The sequence below is a fragment of the Emys orbicularis genome, chromosome 5 (genome assembly GCF_028017835.1).
Source record: "Emys orbicularis isolate rEmyOrb1 chromosome 5, rEmyOrb1.hap1, whole genome shotgun sequence".
Lineage (NCBI taxonomy): Eukaryota > Metazoa > Chordata > Testudines > Emydidae > Emys > Emys orbicularis.
In genome coordinates, this window is record NC_088687.1 from 143,882,957 (window position 1) to 143,901,311 (window position 18,355).

At 55.4% G+C, this 18,355-nt stretch overlaps 1 protein-coding gene across 1 annotated transcript; it reads left to right on the plus strand.

Annotated features, from left to right (window-relative positions):
• The first annotated feature begins 13,619 nt into the window (after positions 1 to 13,619).
• On the plus strand, positions 13,620 to 17,558 carry AP5S1 (adaptor related protein complex 5 subunit sigma 1). The gene is made up of 3 exons (XM_065405321.1): positions 13,620 to 13,657; positions 14,836 to 15,031; positions 16,752 to 17,558. The coding sequence occupies exons 2-3, from the start codon at positions 14,847 to 14,849 to the stop codon at positions 17,176 to 17,178; spliced, it is 612 nt and encodes a 203-aa protein (XP_065261393.1). The 5' UTR covers positions 13,620 to 13,657; positions 14,836 to 14,846; the 3' UTR covers positions 17,179 to 17,558.
• The last annotated feature ends 797 nt before the right edge of the window (positions 17,559 to 18,355 follow it).

Consider the following 18,355-nt stretch of genomic DNA (forward strand, 5'->3'; position numbering starts at 1 on the left):
TCCCCTGCCAATTGCCAGCTCACTTCCCCCCTGCCCCCATGTCAGCAGCCACCGTCTCCAACAGCTACAGCGACAACCCAGCACTCTAGAGCCCTGGCGTCCCCTAAAGCATTCGCCTCTGACTCTAGCCGTGAATAAGCCTGGCTGTTAACGCCATTGGCGTCGATTTAAGTGGAGAGCGAGGGACGGGGGGCTAGCGACCTTGCTGGGAGTGGCTCAGACCTCACGATGACAGGAACAGGCTAAGAATGTGAACAGGGTGGAGGGGCACCACCAGCAGAACAAACCAGGGCATTAAGATGTGCACGGGCCTCGCTGAGTGATCTTAATATAGCCACTCTGTCATGGCTACCCCACTGCACCCCGACAGCCAGTCTGTTCGTGACCCTCATTTAAAAGCCCCCCCCTCTTCTGGGCAGTAACTTGTTTTGTGAAGTGACTAATATGGGGGTGTTGGGGGGAGACAGAGGCAGGGCTCAAAACTGGAGAAGCAAGATGGTAATCAGAGCGATGTGACTTGGAAGGTGAATTATCTGACTTTGCAAGACTGAAAAAAGTAGAGGTCGGCACCAGATGCTCACGGTGCCTTTCCAAGCCCTGGCCCTGGGGTGGTGACGAGAAGAGAGTTCGATTCCTCTCGTCCTATTCAGAGGGGAGGATTTAGGAAACGGATAAAACCAGTTGGGGGTGAGCAGAATGGCTTGGACTCGGCTGGAGCCAGCTCTTATTTTATCTGCTCTTGAGGTCAGAAGCAGTTCCCTTAACCTGCAAGGTCACACCCAGAGTGCCTGTTTGTGGCACAAGGTGGAAACACCAACTTCTGCCTGAGGCAATGCCGCTGTGCAAGATGTGTGACCGGACTGAAAGCAAATCCCATGAGGCGCCTAGATCAGAGGGTAGCGAAGCATCAAACCTCTGGACAGCGGCCGTCCTGCTAGGCTGCAAAATTGCTCGCTTCAGAGGGCCTTGGTTAGCCCAAACCAGCCACCTTATCTTCCCCATAGGGGAGGTGGGGATGCTCTGCCGCCTTAGGATTGGCTCTGCTTCCTCCCTCTACATCACACTGCTGAGTTCAGGGAGGCAGCGGAGTGAGGTGGTTAGAGCCAAGCCTGGGGAAGTCAGGGCCAGCTTGGTTTTGTTCTTGGGTTAGGCTCTGGGCCTGAGTCTCCTTTTAATTACAGGTGTAAAAACCCAGTTTAGCTCCATTGACTCCAGTGGGGTCAATCCAGATTTGCATCAGGGTACATTTAGATCTGAATTAGGGCTTTAACCTCTTGCTGCCTCAGTTTCCCCATCTCTGTGTTGTAGGATTTTTTGACACTGCTGCCCATCACTGTAGTATCTGACCGCCTTCCACAAATACTGACCCGTCTCTGCACCAGTGGGTGAGGGGTAAAAACGCCGTCCGGGGAGCTTGTCGTGCAAATGTATCTTTTGTGGGCTTGTGTTCTCTATGACCAGTGGAATTCTGGGGCCAGATTCACCATTGCGATGCTCAGTGAGTGTAATTGCATTGAAACAGTAGGAACCTGACGTCAGGGCTATCCCACGGGTGTATCTAATCAGTAATAACTAGTGTGAATTGGCCCAATGAAAAACAGGCTGTGAAATAGAGAATCTTACAGCCTCTCCGAATAGCCATGAACTAAAACCACCTGGGAGAAACTCTTCAATCCCGTGTTCTGTGATCATCCTGGGGCAGCTAGGGCTGGGTTGGTCCCTCTGGCGCGTCCTAAGTATTGAATCTAACTTAATAGCAAGAAACTAGAAGCACTGGGGTGCCCACACTGGGCCTCAGCAGCAATGTGGGAAAAGCACTTAAACTGAGTTTGCCCCCAAAGAGCAAGACCAGCTGTAGCTTTGTGCCTGCGTAAGGGCCCACTGCTCTGCTTGCTCCGGCGTAAATCAGGAGTGACTGCCTTGGAGTCAGAGGGAGGATGGTGTCCTGTGAAAGGTGAGGCAGGATCAGGCCGTGCCTCCTGCACCAATCTGAGTTCTGAATCATTGGGAACATTAACTCTTCGATTGCATCTGACGCCGGGGTGTGTGTTGTTGTTTTTTAATTATTTAACAGATTTTGTATTTTAATAATGCTATTTCCAAATATGTTAAGCGATGTTTTTATGTAGTGGGCGGGGAGGGTTCCAGGGTTATCTTTCATGTATATTTATGACCCCAAAATTTCCAATGTCGAGTTGTACAAATGATCAAATCAGTCACTCGTGGATGCAACGAGAATAAAACCCCCGATGGAGGTGGAGGCTTCAATGACACAGTGGGCTGGATTCTGATCCCGCATCTTCCAGCGTAAGTATGAAGCAATGCCATTGACTCGCGCTTTAAACCGATCTGGCCCACACCATGGAAACGCTACCCGATCCGCATTTACACCGGTGTGAATGACACCATGAGGTGCAAGGCAGCTTGGCGTTTCCTAAACTACCCTCCAGTGGAAATGTCCTGCCTTTAACAGAGGGGTGCTCTGCCCCGACCGATCAGGTGGATGCTACCTGTGTTGTACAGGAGACTCATTGGACTGAAGCTGATTGCAGGGTGTTGGGTATTGTGAGCTGTGTGATTGCTTTTGTTTTCTTTGTCTGTACATTTGTGTTAAAAGATTTACACCCCCTTCATGACTTATTTTTCTATGTCTGGGGAGAGGAGATCTCTCCTGGTTTCCGATGTGGTGATGTGTAACCAAGAGAAAAATAAACGTCTGGGTCAAAGGTACTCCTTGGGGGTCAGTGTCTCCAGCATCTTTGAGCTTTAATTGTATCCACTACCCAGGGAAGAGGCGTGTCGGGTCAGGCTCCCTGAGTTTGTTCTTCAATCCATGTAAGTCCATTGACTTTGCTGGCTTTATACCAGGAGAATCTGGCTCCACATGTACGAACTCTTGTGAAATCATCTGCACAGGTGCAAAACCGCACTGATGTAGCTACACCCAGAGCAAACTTACAATACAGCCCTGCTGGGCGGGCACAGAATCGCTTGCTGGGGTAAGGCCCTGCTGTTCTGAACTGGTAGCACTTCATATCCACTTTCACACACCCAGTGCAAACAATTGCATGAACCTTCAGGCTGCCGTTTATTTCTGCAGTGCTCCAGGGCGCTTTATGGTCTAGGGAGGCGTAGCAGCCTCAAGCCTGTGAATTCCTGGCAATCCTGCAACGCTGCAGGGAGGCAGAGACCATAAAAGGTTCCAACATACTTCCCAAGCTCCACACAGCACTTCCCCACCACAATTTGGGATGGGCAGGGCCCCCCAGGAAGGGAATTCTGGGCAAGGATAATGGGGCCCTGGGCCATTCCTTTAAGGGGAATTTGCAAAGGATCCGGCTAGGTGTACCTGCACGGATTGCGAGCTGGGGTTGTAACTCCGCTCCCTTTGTACATGCAATGGCCCAGGTGGCAGGTGCAAACCCATCCGAGCTCAGCGGGCCCAAGAGTCAGTGGGAAGGTCTCCACCAGGTAACGGTGGAATGACATTTGTACAGCTGGGTGTAGATTCACTGTAGCCCCAGGGCCAACGCAAGGGGTTGAGATAGTGCCTGGGCTTTGTGCTGGGCTTCAGAGGGGGGATGCGAGAAATCTGAAACCTGCTGCTGTAAGGGCCTCGGCTTCCAGTGCAGATCGAACTAAAGGCACAGGAGTGATCTCAAACGTCCGGGCTATTTAAGGCCTGATTCGCACCCACCCTGACTTAGCGACTCCCTGTCTTCATACAAACTCCGAGACGCTTGGATTCCTGGTCTGTAATGTTTAAAAGATATAAGGGGGATGGGGGAATTCCTGCCTAGCTTTAATGTGGAGGCAGCGACGTTAAATCCCAGCTCTTGAGTAATTTTTTTGAAAAGTTTTAAATCACAGCAGCAAGCCAACTACTTGTAAATTCCTTGGCCCCATTGCATCTCGGCTTGTGTCTCTTACGTCCGTAGCCAAATGAGCCAAGATTTCACGTGGCTCCATGAACCAGCCCCACCCATCACGCGTATGGTTTTGGCTTCCTCAAAGTGGTGAGAAAAACGAAACTCTCTCTCCACTCCCCGGGGCCCATTTTGGAAGCGACGTGCTAATGTCTGGGAAAGCTCCACCCTGCTGCCCACTTGAGTGCGCCAGCACGTGCATGGGAGGGGCTGGCCTGGCAAGCACTTCGCAGGCTGCTCACGTGGCAGCCGAGGTTAAAATAACCCTGGCAGAGCCCCTTGGAGCTCAGCGCTTCTGGTGTGCGGCGTTTCCGGCCTGGGCTCGGCAAGGCGTGAGGCTCAGAAACGGGGCTGAGAAAACATGCTGGGTTTCCTGTTCGCCAATTCTCAATGCGGCTGCGTGGCTGCTAGCTTCGCCCCAGAGGTGGCTGTGCTTCGCCCCAGAGGTGGCTGCATTGCGTGGTGGCTGTGCTTCGCCCCAGAGGTGGCTGCATTGCGTGGTGGCTGTGCTTCGCCCCAGAGGTGGCTGCATTGCAGCACCGGGTGAAGCACTGGGTTTGAGTAAACGTTCTCACCTATAACGGGAAAGATTGGAACCCTTGGCCCATCTCAAGCGCTCTCCTGAGCATTTTGGATCACTTTTGCAAACCATCGCCGAGCGCCCTCTTCCCCCCGCAGCGCTGAGATGGGGAAACTGAGGCACACAGTGGCAAACCCCGTTAAAACAAACCGTTCAGTGGCTGCCTAGCCTTAACTCCGTTCTCAAAGAGGGCTTTGAGAGCTGGCCCTGCTGCAGCTGCTCAGCGGTTCGTGCAGCGCTGGCCCATTTCTGTGATTGGTTCAGGACAATGCCATTGAGATGGGTGCCCTGGCTATGCCTCTGCCACTGGTTTGGCCTGGCCTCCTTCCTCCCAGCATTCTGGGCGGTGGAGCTCGGGAGGGCGTCGTTCTCTGGGGATTTTCCACTGGGAGGAAGAGGCAGCAGGGCAGATGGACTCACACCCAGCGTGGCTGTTGTGCGAACAGGCACCTCTCACCGGCGTTGGTTGTAATAGGGCCGATGAGAGTGTCATGGGTGTGTGTGTGTGTGTGGTCTAGATAACACAGCTTAGCGCTCCATCGCAGATCTGCAAGTCCTTCGCCAGGGTGGGGAATGTCACTAGCCCCCATTCTAGAGGCGCGAGGGGACGTGACCTACCCAAGGGCACCCGGCAGAGCCAGGAACAGAACCCAGGGCACCACGTTGGCCCATGCTGCAGGGATCATGCAAACCTGCCCCACTGCGATTTCTCCTCCGCCGCCCACCCAGCCTGGACTCTGGGCCTCCTTGCAGCAGGTCGCAGCGTGACGTGGAATCCGCACGCGGCAACCGTGAGCCAAAACTGGATTTCGGCAAGTTTGTCTTTAACGTGCAAACACCTCTGTCAGCCCCCGAGCTGGCACGGGTCTTAATGTCACCTGAGCTGGGTTTCTAACTGTCCAGAGTGTGTTCCCTGGCCTGGCCTAACAGCCCCGGGTCACTGCCTGCCATGCCAGTGCTTCCTAACCGCCCGTTGTCTCCTCCCTCCGCCCTTGGCTTCCTGCCACCCCACCTCGCCCTTCTGCTAAAGGAAGACTGGCTGTGATTACACACAGGCCTGGACTGCAGGAGATCTGCCATCAGTTCCCGGCTCGGCGACAGCCTCCCTGTGCGTGACCCTGGGCACGTCACTTACTCGATCCGTGCCTCAGTTTCCCATCCATAAAATGGGGGTAAAATTATTTTCCACCTCACAGATTCTGCTCTTAACATAATCGACTCACCTGTGCGCTCAGCCTGAAAGGAATGAGCCCCACTTTTTGCTCATGGTCCCCCTGCATGGCCCGCCTGGCTTTGGGGAGGGAACCAGGGTCTATCCCTGTTAGCCCGGCAGGTCCAGCCTGGCTCTGGGGGAAGGCCGGGGTCTGTCCCCGTTAGCCCTGCTGGGCCACGTTGGCTCCCTCTTTAATGTTTGTGAAGTGCTGCGAGGTGTGATAGTTGGCGAGGTGTGATAGTTGTGTACACACACCCTCCCTCTCCTCACACATTCCACAGGCAGATGTGTGTCCCAGGGAACATTCCTGCCCCAGGGAACAAGGGAGCTGATGTTTTAACTACCAGGGAGTGCTTTGAGATGAGACTCGGGAAGTGGGGGCTCTGGCCTGGCCCGTCTGTGGTACTGAGCGGCCAGGCCTGCCCCAGTGGGCGTTTGGCCATTGATTTCAATGGAAGTGAGATGGCAGGTGGGCGGGCGTCTAACTGTATGCAGCGCAGGGATGGGACTGTGTCGTGCTTTATCCACCCACCCACCTCAGGATTTTCTGGTGAGCCTAGCGCTGGCTGGGTCTGATCCTGCACCTCTTCCTCCTATGGGTAAAGCACTGGCTTGGTGGGTCTGAGAGGGTGAGCCAGGTCTCCAGGGGCTGCCCAGGGAGAGGCTAAGGTAGCATCCCTTTAGTTCCGAGGTGACCTCACTGACTCTCACCCGTACGAGCTTGCAGGCCGTAACCATCTTTGCCGCTTCTCAGGTGCAGCCCTTCACCCAGCGCATCCATCCAGCTACTTAGAGACCCCCAGCCCCTGAGTCCGCCCCCACCCCTGGGAGGGGAGGGGTATTACCATGGACTGTGGTCGGGTTATTGTGAAAGTGACTGTGCTCACCTAGCAACATAGGCAGTGCCGGGCTGGACCAGACCCGCGGGCCGTCCAATCTCGTATCCTGTCTCTGACTGGGGCCTGCACCAGATTCTGCAGAGGAAGGAGCAGGGACCCTGCTCTTGGGGAAGGATAACTCAGTGGTTTGAGCATTGGCCTGCTAAACCCAGGGTTGGGAGTTCAATCCTTGAGGGGGCCACTTAGGGATCTGGGGCAAAATCAGTACTTGCTCCTGCTAGTGAAGGCGGGGGCTGGACTTGATGACCTTTCAAGGTCCCTTCCAGTTCTATGAGATAGGTATATCTCCATATATTATTATTTTATTTATTATTAGGTAGGGGATAATCTGCTCCCCACCCCTCCATGAAGGTCTCAGCCGAGGGCATTTCTTTTGGGGATGTCACAGAGGCAGCTGTTGACATTCAAAAAGCAGCAGCCCTTCCCCTACGGGCACGGACAGAGCGGGGCCATCCAGCTTGGTCACTGGGGCCTCCCATGTGCGCGGCCCCTCTCCATGCAAACGCTGCCAAGGCAGGAGTCCGCGTGCTCTGTCTCTCCCATGGCACCGCAGGAGTCGTGGAACCGACTGGCTGCCAACTATTTCTGAGCGTGAGTCACCGTGTTGCTGAATTCTATTATCCCACTTGGCCCAGAGAAGGGAATGTCGATTTCACATGGCCGGGCCCCGTGACTGCTCCACCCCCTTTGCTCCCAGCCACGCCCGCTCCGGGTTTCCTCTGGGCAGCCGGAGCTGTGTGCTGTTTAAAATTACGAATCACATTCCATGACAAGCCCAGCCCCCACCCACCTTGAGTTCTCCTGCACGTGTTTGCACTGTCCGGCTACGCGTCCCATGCCGGAGCGGATGCAAAGGCAAAGAATGACAAAAACGGCACAGGCTTTTCTCAGGGCGTGGATTGCTTTTTAAAACCCAAGCTCTAGGGCTAGAATTTATGGAGGGCGATGGGAAGCTGGGGGGAAAGATTTAATTTTTCAAGAAGAATTTGGGCTAGATTCACTGGGCTGCTCCAGCTGTTTTGCTGGACCGGCCCAAAGCAGCCGGAACATGCTGATGAATGTAGCTCAAATGCTACTATTCTTTGTAACGCTCACCTTAAAGACAACGGCTAAATGGAGGGCTACAGTGGGGCTGTGCCCTTCTTTTAATCCTTCTTGATGGCATATAAAAACACCCAGATTTTTCAAAAATATTCATGTTGCTTTTTATTGATCTCGCCTTATCCAAAGGGCTAATAAAGGATGAATAGATGTTTCAGTGAATGGTGGATCGATTGTTAAAGTGTCCATTACTATGGCTTATTATAACACCTTCTAATGATGTGCTTTATTAATCGAATCCCATAGCAGCCGCTCCATTATCTTGCCCAGGATCGATGTCAGACTAACAGGCCTATAATTACCCAAGACATCCTGTTTAATCTTTAAATACTGGCACAACATAAGCTTCCTTCAAATCTGCTGGATCTTCCCCAGTGTTTCAAGGAGTAAGAACTATAGTATTAGGCTCAGTTATTTTATACGTCTGTCACAACTGTCAGCTAGTTGTATCCCACGCTTTACCATTTGTAAAATCTCACGAACACTCATTACAGAAGCTGTAGCAGTGCCAGCCTATTAAGGTACCTTAATCACATCAAACATTACTGAAATGCAGCCTCCTCTGGGGTGAAATGCAACAGCTGTTTAACAGCCCACAGCAACACTACACAGTTTAGAATAATATACACACACACACAAATCACTCTTGGGGAAGGAGGTGGCCATGGAGGGGCCAGACTGCTGGGGTTCTACCCTCCCATGTCACCCAAAATCTCACTTCTGCAGGCTTTATGCTGCGTGTCTGATTTCTCCCTCCCCTCCCCCCCAGATGCCTGAGTGTGACAGATGATTTATCCACCATGGTATTGACTGCAAATGCTTGCCTTTGGGCATTCAGGACAGGAATCATTAAGGCTGACAAGGCAGGCTACATTTACTATTGAGGGGTTTGCTTTACACTGTGGAATTGCTGTTATCACTATTAGTATTGCGCGAAGTGCTGTGCAAGCCACAAAAATGAGGAGATCTGTGCCCAGGAGCGCTTACAGGCTAGCCATGAGAAGGCAGGATACAAGGGGGGAGCCCGGAGGAAGGAAGAATTAAGGCTTTATGTAGACTAGGAAATGTGTAGTGGTGTAATGACTTGGATGCAGTTGCCAGCTGCACTGCAATGCGAATGCACTGGAGGGTTGCACTGATGCAGCTATCCTGGTGCCAAAGACCCCAGTACAGCCAGGCTCCTAGGGCTTGTCTACACAGACAAACCGGACAGTCTCTACGTAAAAGAATAAATGGACACAAATCAGACGTCAAGAATTATAACATTCAAAAACCAGTTGGAGAACACTTCAACTTCCCTGGCCACCCGATTACAGACCTAAAAGTCACAATATTACAACAACAAAACTTCAAAAACAGACTCCAACGAGAGACTGCTGAATTGGAATTAATTTGCAAATTGGACACCATTAAATTAGATTTGAATAAAGACTGGGAGTGGATGGGCCATTACACAAAGCAAAACTATTTCCCCATGCTTATCTTCCCCCCCCTACAGTTCCTTATATTTCCTTGTCAAGTGCTGGAAATGGGCCATTTTCATTACCGCCACAAACAGTTATTTTTCTCTCCTGCTGACAACAGCTCACCTTAACTGATCACTCTCCTTATAATGTGTGGTAAGACCCATTGTTTCATGTTCCCTGTGTATATACATCTTCCTTCTGTATTTTCCACTACATGCATCTGATGAAGTGGGCTGTAGTCCACGAAAGCTTATGCTACAATAAATTTGTTAGTCTCTAAAGTGCCACAAGTACTCCTGTTCTTTTTGCGGATACAGACTAACACGGCTACTGCTCTGAAACCTGTCTACACAGAGTTACTCTGGAATAGCGATTCTGCTTTACATTCACACCCTGTCTTCACCTGAATTAGCTTTCAAGAGCAGACAAGCCCTCTGGCCGAGAGGGGCAGCTTCATTACCTTCGGAAAACATGGCTGTGCAGACAACCCCTAAGTGGAGATGCAGCTGGGTCAACCCCCAAGTGGAGACACAGCTAGGTCAACAGAAGAATGCTTCCGTGGCGCCAGCTACCTTGCCTGGGGCAGCAGTGTCGCTTTCCATCGGGAAACCAGCTGTGTCTACGCTTCGGAGTTATGCCAGCGTAGCGAGGGTGCCATAGCTGCGCCGGTCAAGACCCCAGAGGGTAGCCAGCCCCTATGATGGTTTTGATCCATCTCCACTAATTCCCAACACAAGCCTAGTTCACTAGGGAGTTTTAAAGTGAATGTATTTAGTGCTGGTGAAAAGTGCCAGGTAGCAGCCCTGGAAACTGAAGTCCTCAGATTTCCCACACAACAGGCAGCGGCAGGGCAAGCCAAGTGCACAGTGACCCAGCCTTAAGCTGGAGGACAGCTCGGCTCAGTTTCCAGGGCCCATTCTGGCCTTGCCCTCTACTGAGGCTGCCAATAGAGTGGCCCTTGTTATGCTGCTGGGGTTTTTTTTGGATGCAAACACCTGCCAGCTAAGGGACTAGGCTGAGACCCACCCAACTCATGTCAGGCAGGCCACCAACCAGTCAAGAGAGGGGATCAGCTGCCGCCAATCCAGGCTGCATTCCAGAGGCGACAGGCTCTGTGGCCCAACACCCTCAGCCAAAAGCAGCACTAGCCGAGGAACAAAGGAGTTAAAACCCCATCCCTGCCTTGGGGCTGCGGAAGGGCGGGGCTGGGCTGGAATGGGCCACCCAGTAGCACTGGCTAGGGAGAGTCTCGAAATTCAAATGCTGCAGTGATTGCGTGGGTGGATTGTTCAAGCCCACTGTGCTGTGTTGTGTTTGGTGTCTATTTCTGATCACACCCAGACATAGTGCATTTCAGGGAGATGACCAGGCTACTGATGTGGGGGCAGCTGGGGGAAACAGTCCTGCTCCTATGGCATGGGGCTGGGTTAAACGATTCTCTGGTACAAGCCCCCTGATATCAGTGTTACACCAGGAACAGCCCTGCTCTCGGTGTGTTTCTGTAGGACTAGCAAACTGCGTTCAATAAGGGAAAAACTGACCCAAACTCTCACACCAAGCCACAAAGTTGTGCCAAATTTTTACAAACTGGGGATGTTTTGGTAATTTGCACTCCCTCCTGGCCTTTCTCCTCTTGTGGGGATATAGGAGTGGAAGGGACATCCTGAGTCTTCTGCTACATCACCCTGTCTCCTCTCGGAGCAAAAGAATTAATTAGTATATTGGGTATTGACTGGTTTTATTGACCCTCATTAAGGTACAGGCAGGACACGTGTTCTTTGCACTGCACAGAATGTACCCAAGAGCTAAAGGAGGAATTCTGTTAGCTTGGGTCAGTAACAGCTTGTTATCTAGTTCCCAGGGCTGGCGAGATGAGTGCAGAGATGTAGCCAGGATCACCGAGCAGGGTTTCTGTGAACACACGCTCTCTAGTGGTTAACTCAGAGGGCTGGGAGTCAGGAACTCCTGGTTTTATCCCTGGCTCTGTGCAATCTTTGGCAAGGCTCTCCCTGTGTGCCTCACTTTTCCTATCTGCAACACGAGGATAAAAAGGCTCTGAGGGGAACAGGAGGCTTAATTCCTGGATGACTATGAAGTGTTTGGAGATCCTTGGATGAAACCTTGCAAAACAACCCAGACTGAAATACAGAGAGAAAGGCCTGGTTTCTCCAACACAGCAGAAAGCAGGAGACCGTGGGAATCTGGTCAGAAAGCCCCATCTCCTCAAAGGCTGGGAGCTTCAGACAGACACCAGGACTTTCTGGCCACTTCTCCCAGTTGTCTTAAGATTCCCCCATCATCACTCAGCAGCAGTATCTTTACATTCAAACTTTAGATTGGAGCTCCCTCTGCTGGCTGAATAGAAGAGCTCTCAGGCAGGAAGCATGCCTGGGTTTAGCTAAGGCAGGGGTGGGCAAACTTTTTGGCCCGAGGGCAACATCTGGGTGGGGAAATTGCATCCAGGCCATGAATGTAGGGCTGGAGCAGGGGGTTGGGGTGTGGGAGGGGGTGCGGTGTGCAGGAAGGGGCTCAGGGCAAGGGGTTAGGGCGGAGGAAGGGTGTGGGATGTATGAGGGGGCTTAGGGAAGGGGGCTGGGGTGCAGGAGGGGTTCCGGGTGCAGGCTCTAGCCCGGGGCTGCTTACCTGGAGTGGCTCCGGGGTGGCAGCGGCACGCAGTGGGGCTAAGGCCGGCTCCCTGCCTGCCTTGGCCCCATGCCGCTCCGGCACCAGATCCCTGCGGCCCCTGGGGGGAGAGGGGACAGAGGGCTCCGTGCGCAGCCCTCACCTGCGGGTACCTCCCCCAAAGCTCCCATTGGCTGTGATTCCCCATTCCCGGCCAATTGGAGCTGCGGGGGGCGGTGCCTGCAGGCGAGGGCAGCGCGTGGAACTCTCTGCCCCCCCACCTCTCCCCAGGGGCCACGGTGCCGGGCGCTTCCGGGAGCTGTGCGGGGCCCGCAGCACCATTGGGGTGGCAATCCCGCAGGCCGGATCCAAAGCCCTGAGGGGCCGGATCCAGCCCACGGGTTGTAGTTTGCCCACCCCTGAGCTAAGGCCACCTGGCCAGGGTAGGTTGACAGCCATACTGTGGTCAGTGTGGAAACTGGAAACCTGGGGCTGAATTCGGAGGCGAGTTGCTGTAATTTACACCTTGTTCCAGCCCCACAGCACGTGCGTGACACCAAATCGGACGTATACGGAAACAAGCGGGACGGCGGGTACTCCACTCCGCTTCCACGGCCCGCCGGGTACATCCATTGGCAGCTGCTCCCGGAGGCCTGAGTCCAGTTGTGTGCCTGGTACGGTTCCCAAACTGTCCCTTTTGCGGGGCGAGGGGAACCCCGGCACACCTCTGTTAGGGTGCGTCAGGCTGCTGCCCCCCCTCTTCCGGCTCCTTCACAACCGCTACTGAGGCTCTGGCTGCGTTTCTCCCCACAGCTCCTGATTGAGGAACACCCCAGCCCCGGCCCCACGAAGTCAGGGCACCTCTTCCCCGGCACGCTCCTGGCGCCGACCAACGGGGCCACCCCCCGGTACCCGCCGGAGGAAGCTGGACGGTGGGGTGCTCTGTGACCATGGGGCCTATTCCCAGTCCCTTGTTCAGGCCCATCTCCGGGCCGTGTCCAGGGACGGGCCACCTGTCGGGAGCAGCAGGCGCTGTCGGGGGGGGGGGGGGGGGGGGGGCTGTCCACACGGCGCGAGCCCGGCAGGGGCGGCGCTGGGTGACGGGCGGGGGAGTCACACCTGGCGAGCGGGTGGGGCTCTCGGTCACGCGCACGCGTGGAGGGACACAGACACCCGTGGAGCGCAGCAGCGCAGGCGCGGCTTTACCGCCAGCCCGCCGGGGACCCCGAGTTCAAAGCGGCGCCAGACCCCGCGCGCTTCTCGGGGGAGGGGCTTAATCCGGTTTCACTCCGGATTGACCGGAGCCAGCCGGGGTGAAACCGGAGCCGAAGCGGGCGCGCGGGGCCTGCAGTGACACCCCCGGCTGCGGAGCCCGGTGCCCCCACCTGAGACCAGCCACTTCGGCTCCACCAACCCCGCACTGCCCTCGGGCAGGCCAGTCCCCCGCTCCTCGCCCCGCCCCCAAGGCATCCAGCCAAGGGCTGTGCTGTGAGCTGGCCCCGCCCCTCCTAGATAGCCAATTACCGCAGGGCTCTTCCCCGCCCCTCCTAGAGATATCCAATCCTCACAGAGCTCTGGCCCGCCCCTTTGCAGGCGGTAGCCAATCCCCGGAGAGCTTTTCCCCGCCCCTCCCAGTGATAGCCAATCCCCGCAGAGCTCTTCCCCGCCCCTCCCAGTGATAGCCAATCCCCGCAGAGCTCTGCTCGCCCCTTTGCCGGCGGTAGCCAATCCCCGGAGGGCTCTCCCGTCTGGTTTCCCCAGGCCCCGCCCAGCTCAGCGGCTCTAGGTCCTGCCCCTGCGGGGCCTGCGCCGTGCGCGGGCTCGCGGCGCCGGGTGCGAGGAGAGCGGCGGTGAGTGCGGGCGGGGGGCTCCCGGCCCCGCGCCGCCACCGGACTACATTTCCCAGCAGGCACCAGGGCGGGCCCAGACTCCCGTCGTCGCGCGCCCGTGCGGCCCGAGCGCTCCTGGGTCCTCTCCGTGCAGCAGCCTCGAGTCTGCCGTGCGCCGCGGAGCCGCCCGGGTCCCGGTGCCGCCCCCCGCCCCTGACTCTCAGCAGGGCCCCCCCTGTGCCCCACGCGCCCTGGGCCTGTGTCCACCCTCTGCACCCCCCAATCTTAGCGCCACCCCCTGCACCTCCCCCCCACCCGGGTACCCCGCCACCCACCCACCCACTGAGCGCCCGCGGCGGCCCTCGGGCACCTGCGATGCGGGACGGAGCTGTGCGCCCGCCCGTCAGACAGCCGCGCTCCGGCAGCTCTGCCTGGCCAGGGTCCGAGCCGCCCCAGGCGCCTGCCCTGCTCGGCGGGTGAAGCCCCGTGTCCGGGGGCGTCGGGGTCCACCCAGATTTCCCTTCCTAGCTACGCCACTGCCCCCCCCATGGGCCTCGGTGCCTTCCCTGCACCCTCCCTGAATCTCTGTACGCTCCTGGGCCCTTTGACACCCTGCACCCTCCTTCAGCTGCTCCATCGTTCCTGCCCCCGGGACACCCCCTGTGACTTCCCTTACATCACACCTGAGACCTCCACCATACTAACCCAGCATAGCCACAGTGCCCTGGCCCTGCCCCGCGCCCCCGCTGGGCCATGTCTTGCTCCCACCCCATCCTGCAGGGCAGTCGGGTCGCCAGCACGTGCGTCTCTGGCGACTCCACGCCATCCCCGTCCCACGTGAGCCTGTCACGCCTGGCCGCAGGGGGCTGTCGTGCCACATCAGCCTGGTCAGCCCACATCTTCCTTTCCAGCCTCAACTGCCCCTCCCGGGGATGGGGAGCGGAGCCCCACCCCCAAGTGCTCTGCTCTGAGGGGTGTGGGGAGTGAGAGGCGAGGCTGGCTCAGCCTCTTTGGGCAGCAGGGAGAACCGGGCTTGGGGTTCATGGTGCCTCTCCTTTCCCCCCCTCTTCCTGTTATTCCAAAGCTTTGGGAAGAGGGGAATGCCCCGCCCAGCTGGCTGTAGAGGGGCCCTGGCACCCCTGAGCCGCACGCTCCGATACCCTGTGATGATCACTCACCGCTTGCGTGTCCTTCCTTAGGATGCAGCATCATGGTTCATGCGTTCCTCATCCATACGCTGCACCCTCGGCCCGGGGAAGAGGCTGGGCTCTGCCGGGTGTTGTATTCCAGGGTCTTTGGCTCTGAGAGGCTGGACCAGTCACCGGAGGAGCCCGGGCCGCATGATCTCGAGAAGGAGAGGCTGGGCAGGAAGGAGCAGATTTTGGCTGTGGCGAGGTAAAAGATTCACCCCCATCTGAATGTGACTGTGCTGCAGGGCCCAGCACAGGGGGGTGGAGTTAGTGTTTTAGAATCTAAGGGTACATCTACACTGCAGAGAAAAAGGATCTGCGGCAGCAAGACTCCGAGCCCAGGACAATTGAATTGGGCTCATGCTACCAGGCTAAAAATAGCAGTGGAGACCTTCGGGTGAGCAGAGAGGAAAGTTAGGAACCATTAGGAAAGGGATAGAGAATAAGACAAAATATCATATGCCTCTATATAAATCCATGGTACGCCCATGCCTTGAATACTGTGTGCAGTTCTGGTCATCCCATCTCAAAACAGATGTATTAGAATTGGAAAAGGGGCATGGAACAGCTTCTGTATGAGGAGAAATGAAAAAAACTGGGACTGTTTAGCTTGGAAAGAGATGACTAAGGGGGGATATGACAGGTCTATACAAATCATGACTGGCGTGGAGAAAGTGAATAAGGAAGTGTTATTCCTCATAACACAAGAATCAGGGGTCAGCCAATGAAATTACTAGGCAGTAGATTTAAAACAAACCAAAGGAAGTATTTCTTCACATAACGCACAGTCACCCGTGGAACTTGTGCCAGGGGATGATGTGAAGGCCAAAAGTATAACTGGATTCAAAAGTTCATGGAGGATGGGTCCACCAATGGCTATTAGCCAAGATTATCAGGGATGCAACCCCATGCTCTGCGTGTCCCTAGCCTCTGTTTGCCAGAAGCTGGGACTGGGTGACGGGATAGATCACTCACTAATTGCCCTGTTCTGTTCATTCCTTCTGAAGCACCTGGCATTGGCCACTGTCGGTAGCTGGATGGACCTTTGGTCTGACCCAGTCTGGCCGTTCTTATGTCTTAGAGCCCTGGCTCCAGCCCAGCCTGAATGTCTGAGCTACTATTTTTAGCCTCGTAGCGTGAGCCCCGTGAGCCTGAGTCAGCTGACCCGGCTTCTGAGACTTGCTGCCCTGGGTCTTTTTTGGTAGGGTAGACGTACCCTTAGACTCTAGAACAGGGCACGTTTTGGGTCCCTTATCCCCCACTGGGGAGAGGAGCAAATGTGAACGTTCCAGGGAGCTCTTTATAAAGTAAAATACCCCAGCTGTTCTCTGTGCTTCATCCCAGAGGGAAAGGCTTGGTATGTCCCTTCCAGCCCACCGTGCCCCAGAGCAGGCTTGTTCTGCAGGGCTTTGTTTTGTCTTTTTTTAAACTTCCCAAGCAATGGGGCTCTCACATGTTCCCCTTGAGGGATGAATCTGCAGCAGGGGTCGGCAACCTTTCAGAAGTGGTGTACCGAGTCTTCATTTATTCACTCTAATTTAAGGTTTCGTGTGCCAGTAATACTTGTTAACATTTTTAGAAGGTCTCTTTCTATAAGTCTATAATATATAACTAAACTATTGTTGTATGTAAAGTATATAAGGTTTTAAAAATGTTTAAGAAGCTTCATTTAAAATTAAATTAACATGCAGAGCCCCCCGGACTGGTGGCCAGGACCCGGGCAGTGTGAGTGCCACTGAAAATCAGCTCACGTGCCGCCTTCGGCACAGGTGCCATAGGTTGCCTACCCCTGATCTGCAGCCTGCGTCATCTTGCTTTCAGGCAGACCTTCCAGAGATGTTCAGGTCCTGTTTCCTTTTCTTAATCCCATCCTCTTATAAAATGACTGTAATTCTGTCTCTCCCTCTGTTTCTGGCCTTTCCCAGGCAGGTGGATTCAACATGTAAACTGCTGCACCAGGTGTCAGGGCGACCTGCCTCTGACTTCCCCATCCAGCTGCCCGACGAGCCCATTTCCCTCCAGGATGCCCCATCCGGGGTGTTCCGCCTCCCTCCCGGGGATCCCTTCTGTGAGAACAAGACGGTGCTCTGGCTGGGGGTCCTGTCTCTGGGCTTCGCTCTGGTGTGCGACCCCCAGGAGAACCTGACGCTGGCCGAGAACACCCTGCGGCTGGTGGTAAAGTATCTCCTGGAGCATCTGAAGTTGCTGAACCAGGGCAGCGACGTGGTCCTCAAGGCAGACAAGACCGAGATCATCCTGAGCAAGTTTCTGCCCCATGGGCAGTTGTTCTTCCTGAATGATCAGTTTGTCCAGGGACTAGAAAAGGAGCTGGGTGCCTGTCTGGCCAAGTAGAAGGCTCTTAGTGGAGTGTGCCATCGGCTCATCTGCTGGGCAAACCCTCTGCCTGGGTCAGTCGGCAGGCAGCATGAACGTTTGGGGGGGGCGGGGGTGGAGGGTGCACTGTCGTTTAAAGGAGACACATCAAGGTTGGTAGCTGTGGCCCTACTAGGTTTTATTATCATCGTTCTGGCCATGCAGCACGTCCCTCTGGCTGCATCCTCCCACCGAAATCTCCTGTCCCACAGCGGAGGCGGTGGCAGCCGTTAGAGGAAGGGGGAGTTGTGTGTGCGGTTGGGGGATCTGCACTTGTCACCCGCTTGAAACGATTGCTCAGTTCCTATTCTCAATAAACTTCGCTTGGCTGGGAGAAACCCGCCTGCGCCATCCACTGCTCAAGGGTGCCCTGTTTCCTCCTCAGTGTGAGTTGAGGGCTGGGGCGAGGAGCCGGCCTCTTGGATCTTTGGCGGATGGGTGGAGCTCCACCCTCGGGATCAATAGCCACCTCCTCCAAAGGGCAGTGGGGGATGTCTTGGGGCAAATGTAAAGCAGGGCTAGGAGTGAAGTCAGCTAAGGTGGGACGCCTGACAGAGCACCCCAAACAACGCTCGCTGCTCTGAGAGGATGGGGAGGGAGCAGTGGATGCTGCCCAGAGGTGCTCAGGGCAGACTGGGACTCAGAAAAAGGCCTCATGATCCCTGAGCACCTCCTCATCCATTTCCTCCTGCCTGGACAGATGGGTGGCCATCTTGGCCAGCACTAAGAAGAGGTGGCTGTGGAGGCCTCTGGCCTTAGTGGAGCTGCAGATCTGGGGGAGGGGGGTGGGCGGGGTAGAAGGCAGGAAATGGCTGCAGCCAGCCTGGGCCACTGCAAACGGGCAACGGGGTCTCCCTCTCGTCACCAGGGGCGGGTGGCGGAGGAATTGGTGAACGTGTCACCATTGTATCCATCCCCACAGCTTTAAACCAGTTCTTGGAGAGGTTCAGTCATGGCTTTGAAATCTACTTCCGATGTGGGAGGCTCCGAGCTGTGTGGTCCTCCTCTCCTCTGGCCAGGACCCACCGCGCACCAGCCGCTGTGCACCGGTCACTCATGGCTAGGAAGGAATGATCCCCACAGACGCTGACCCATTGACTACAATGGGCTGGAGAGGCCTGTCAGCCAGGGATCTGTCGTTTTATGAGACACGCTT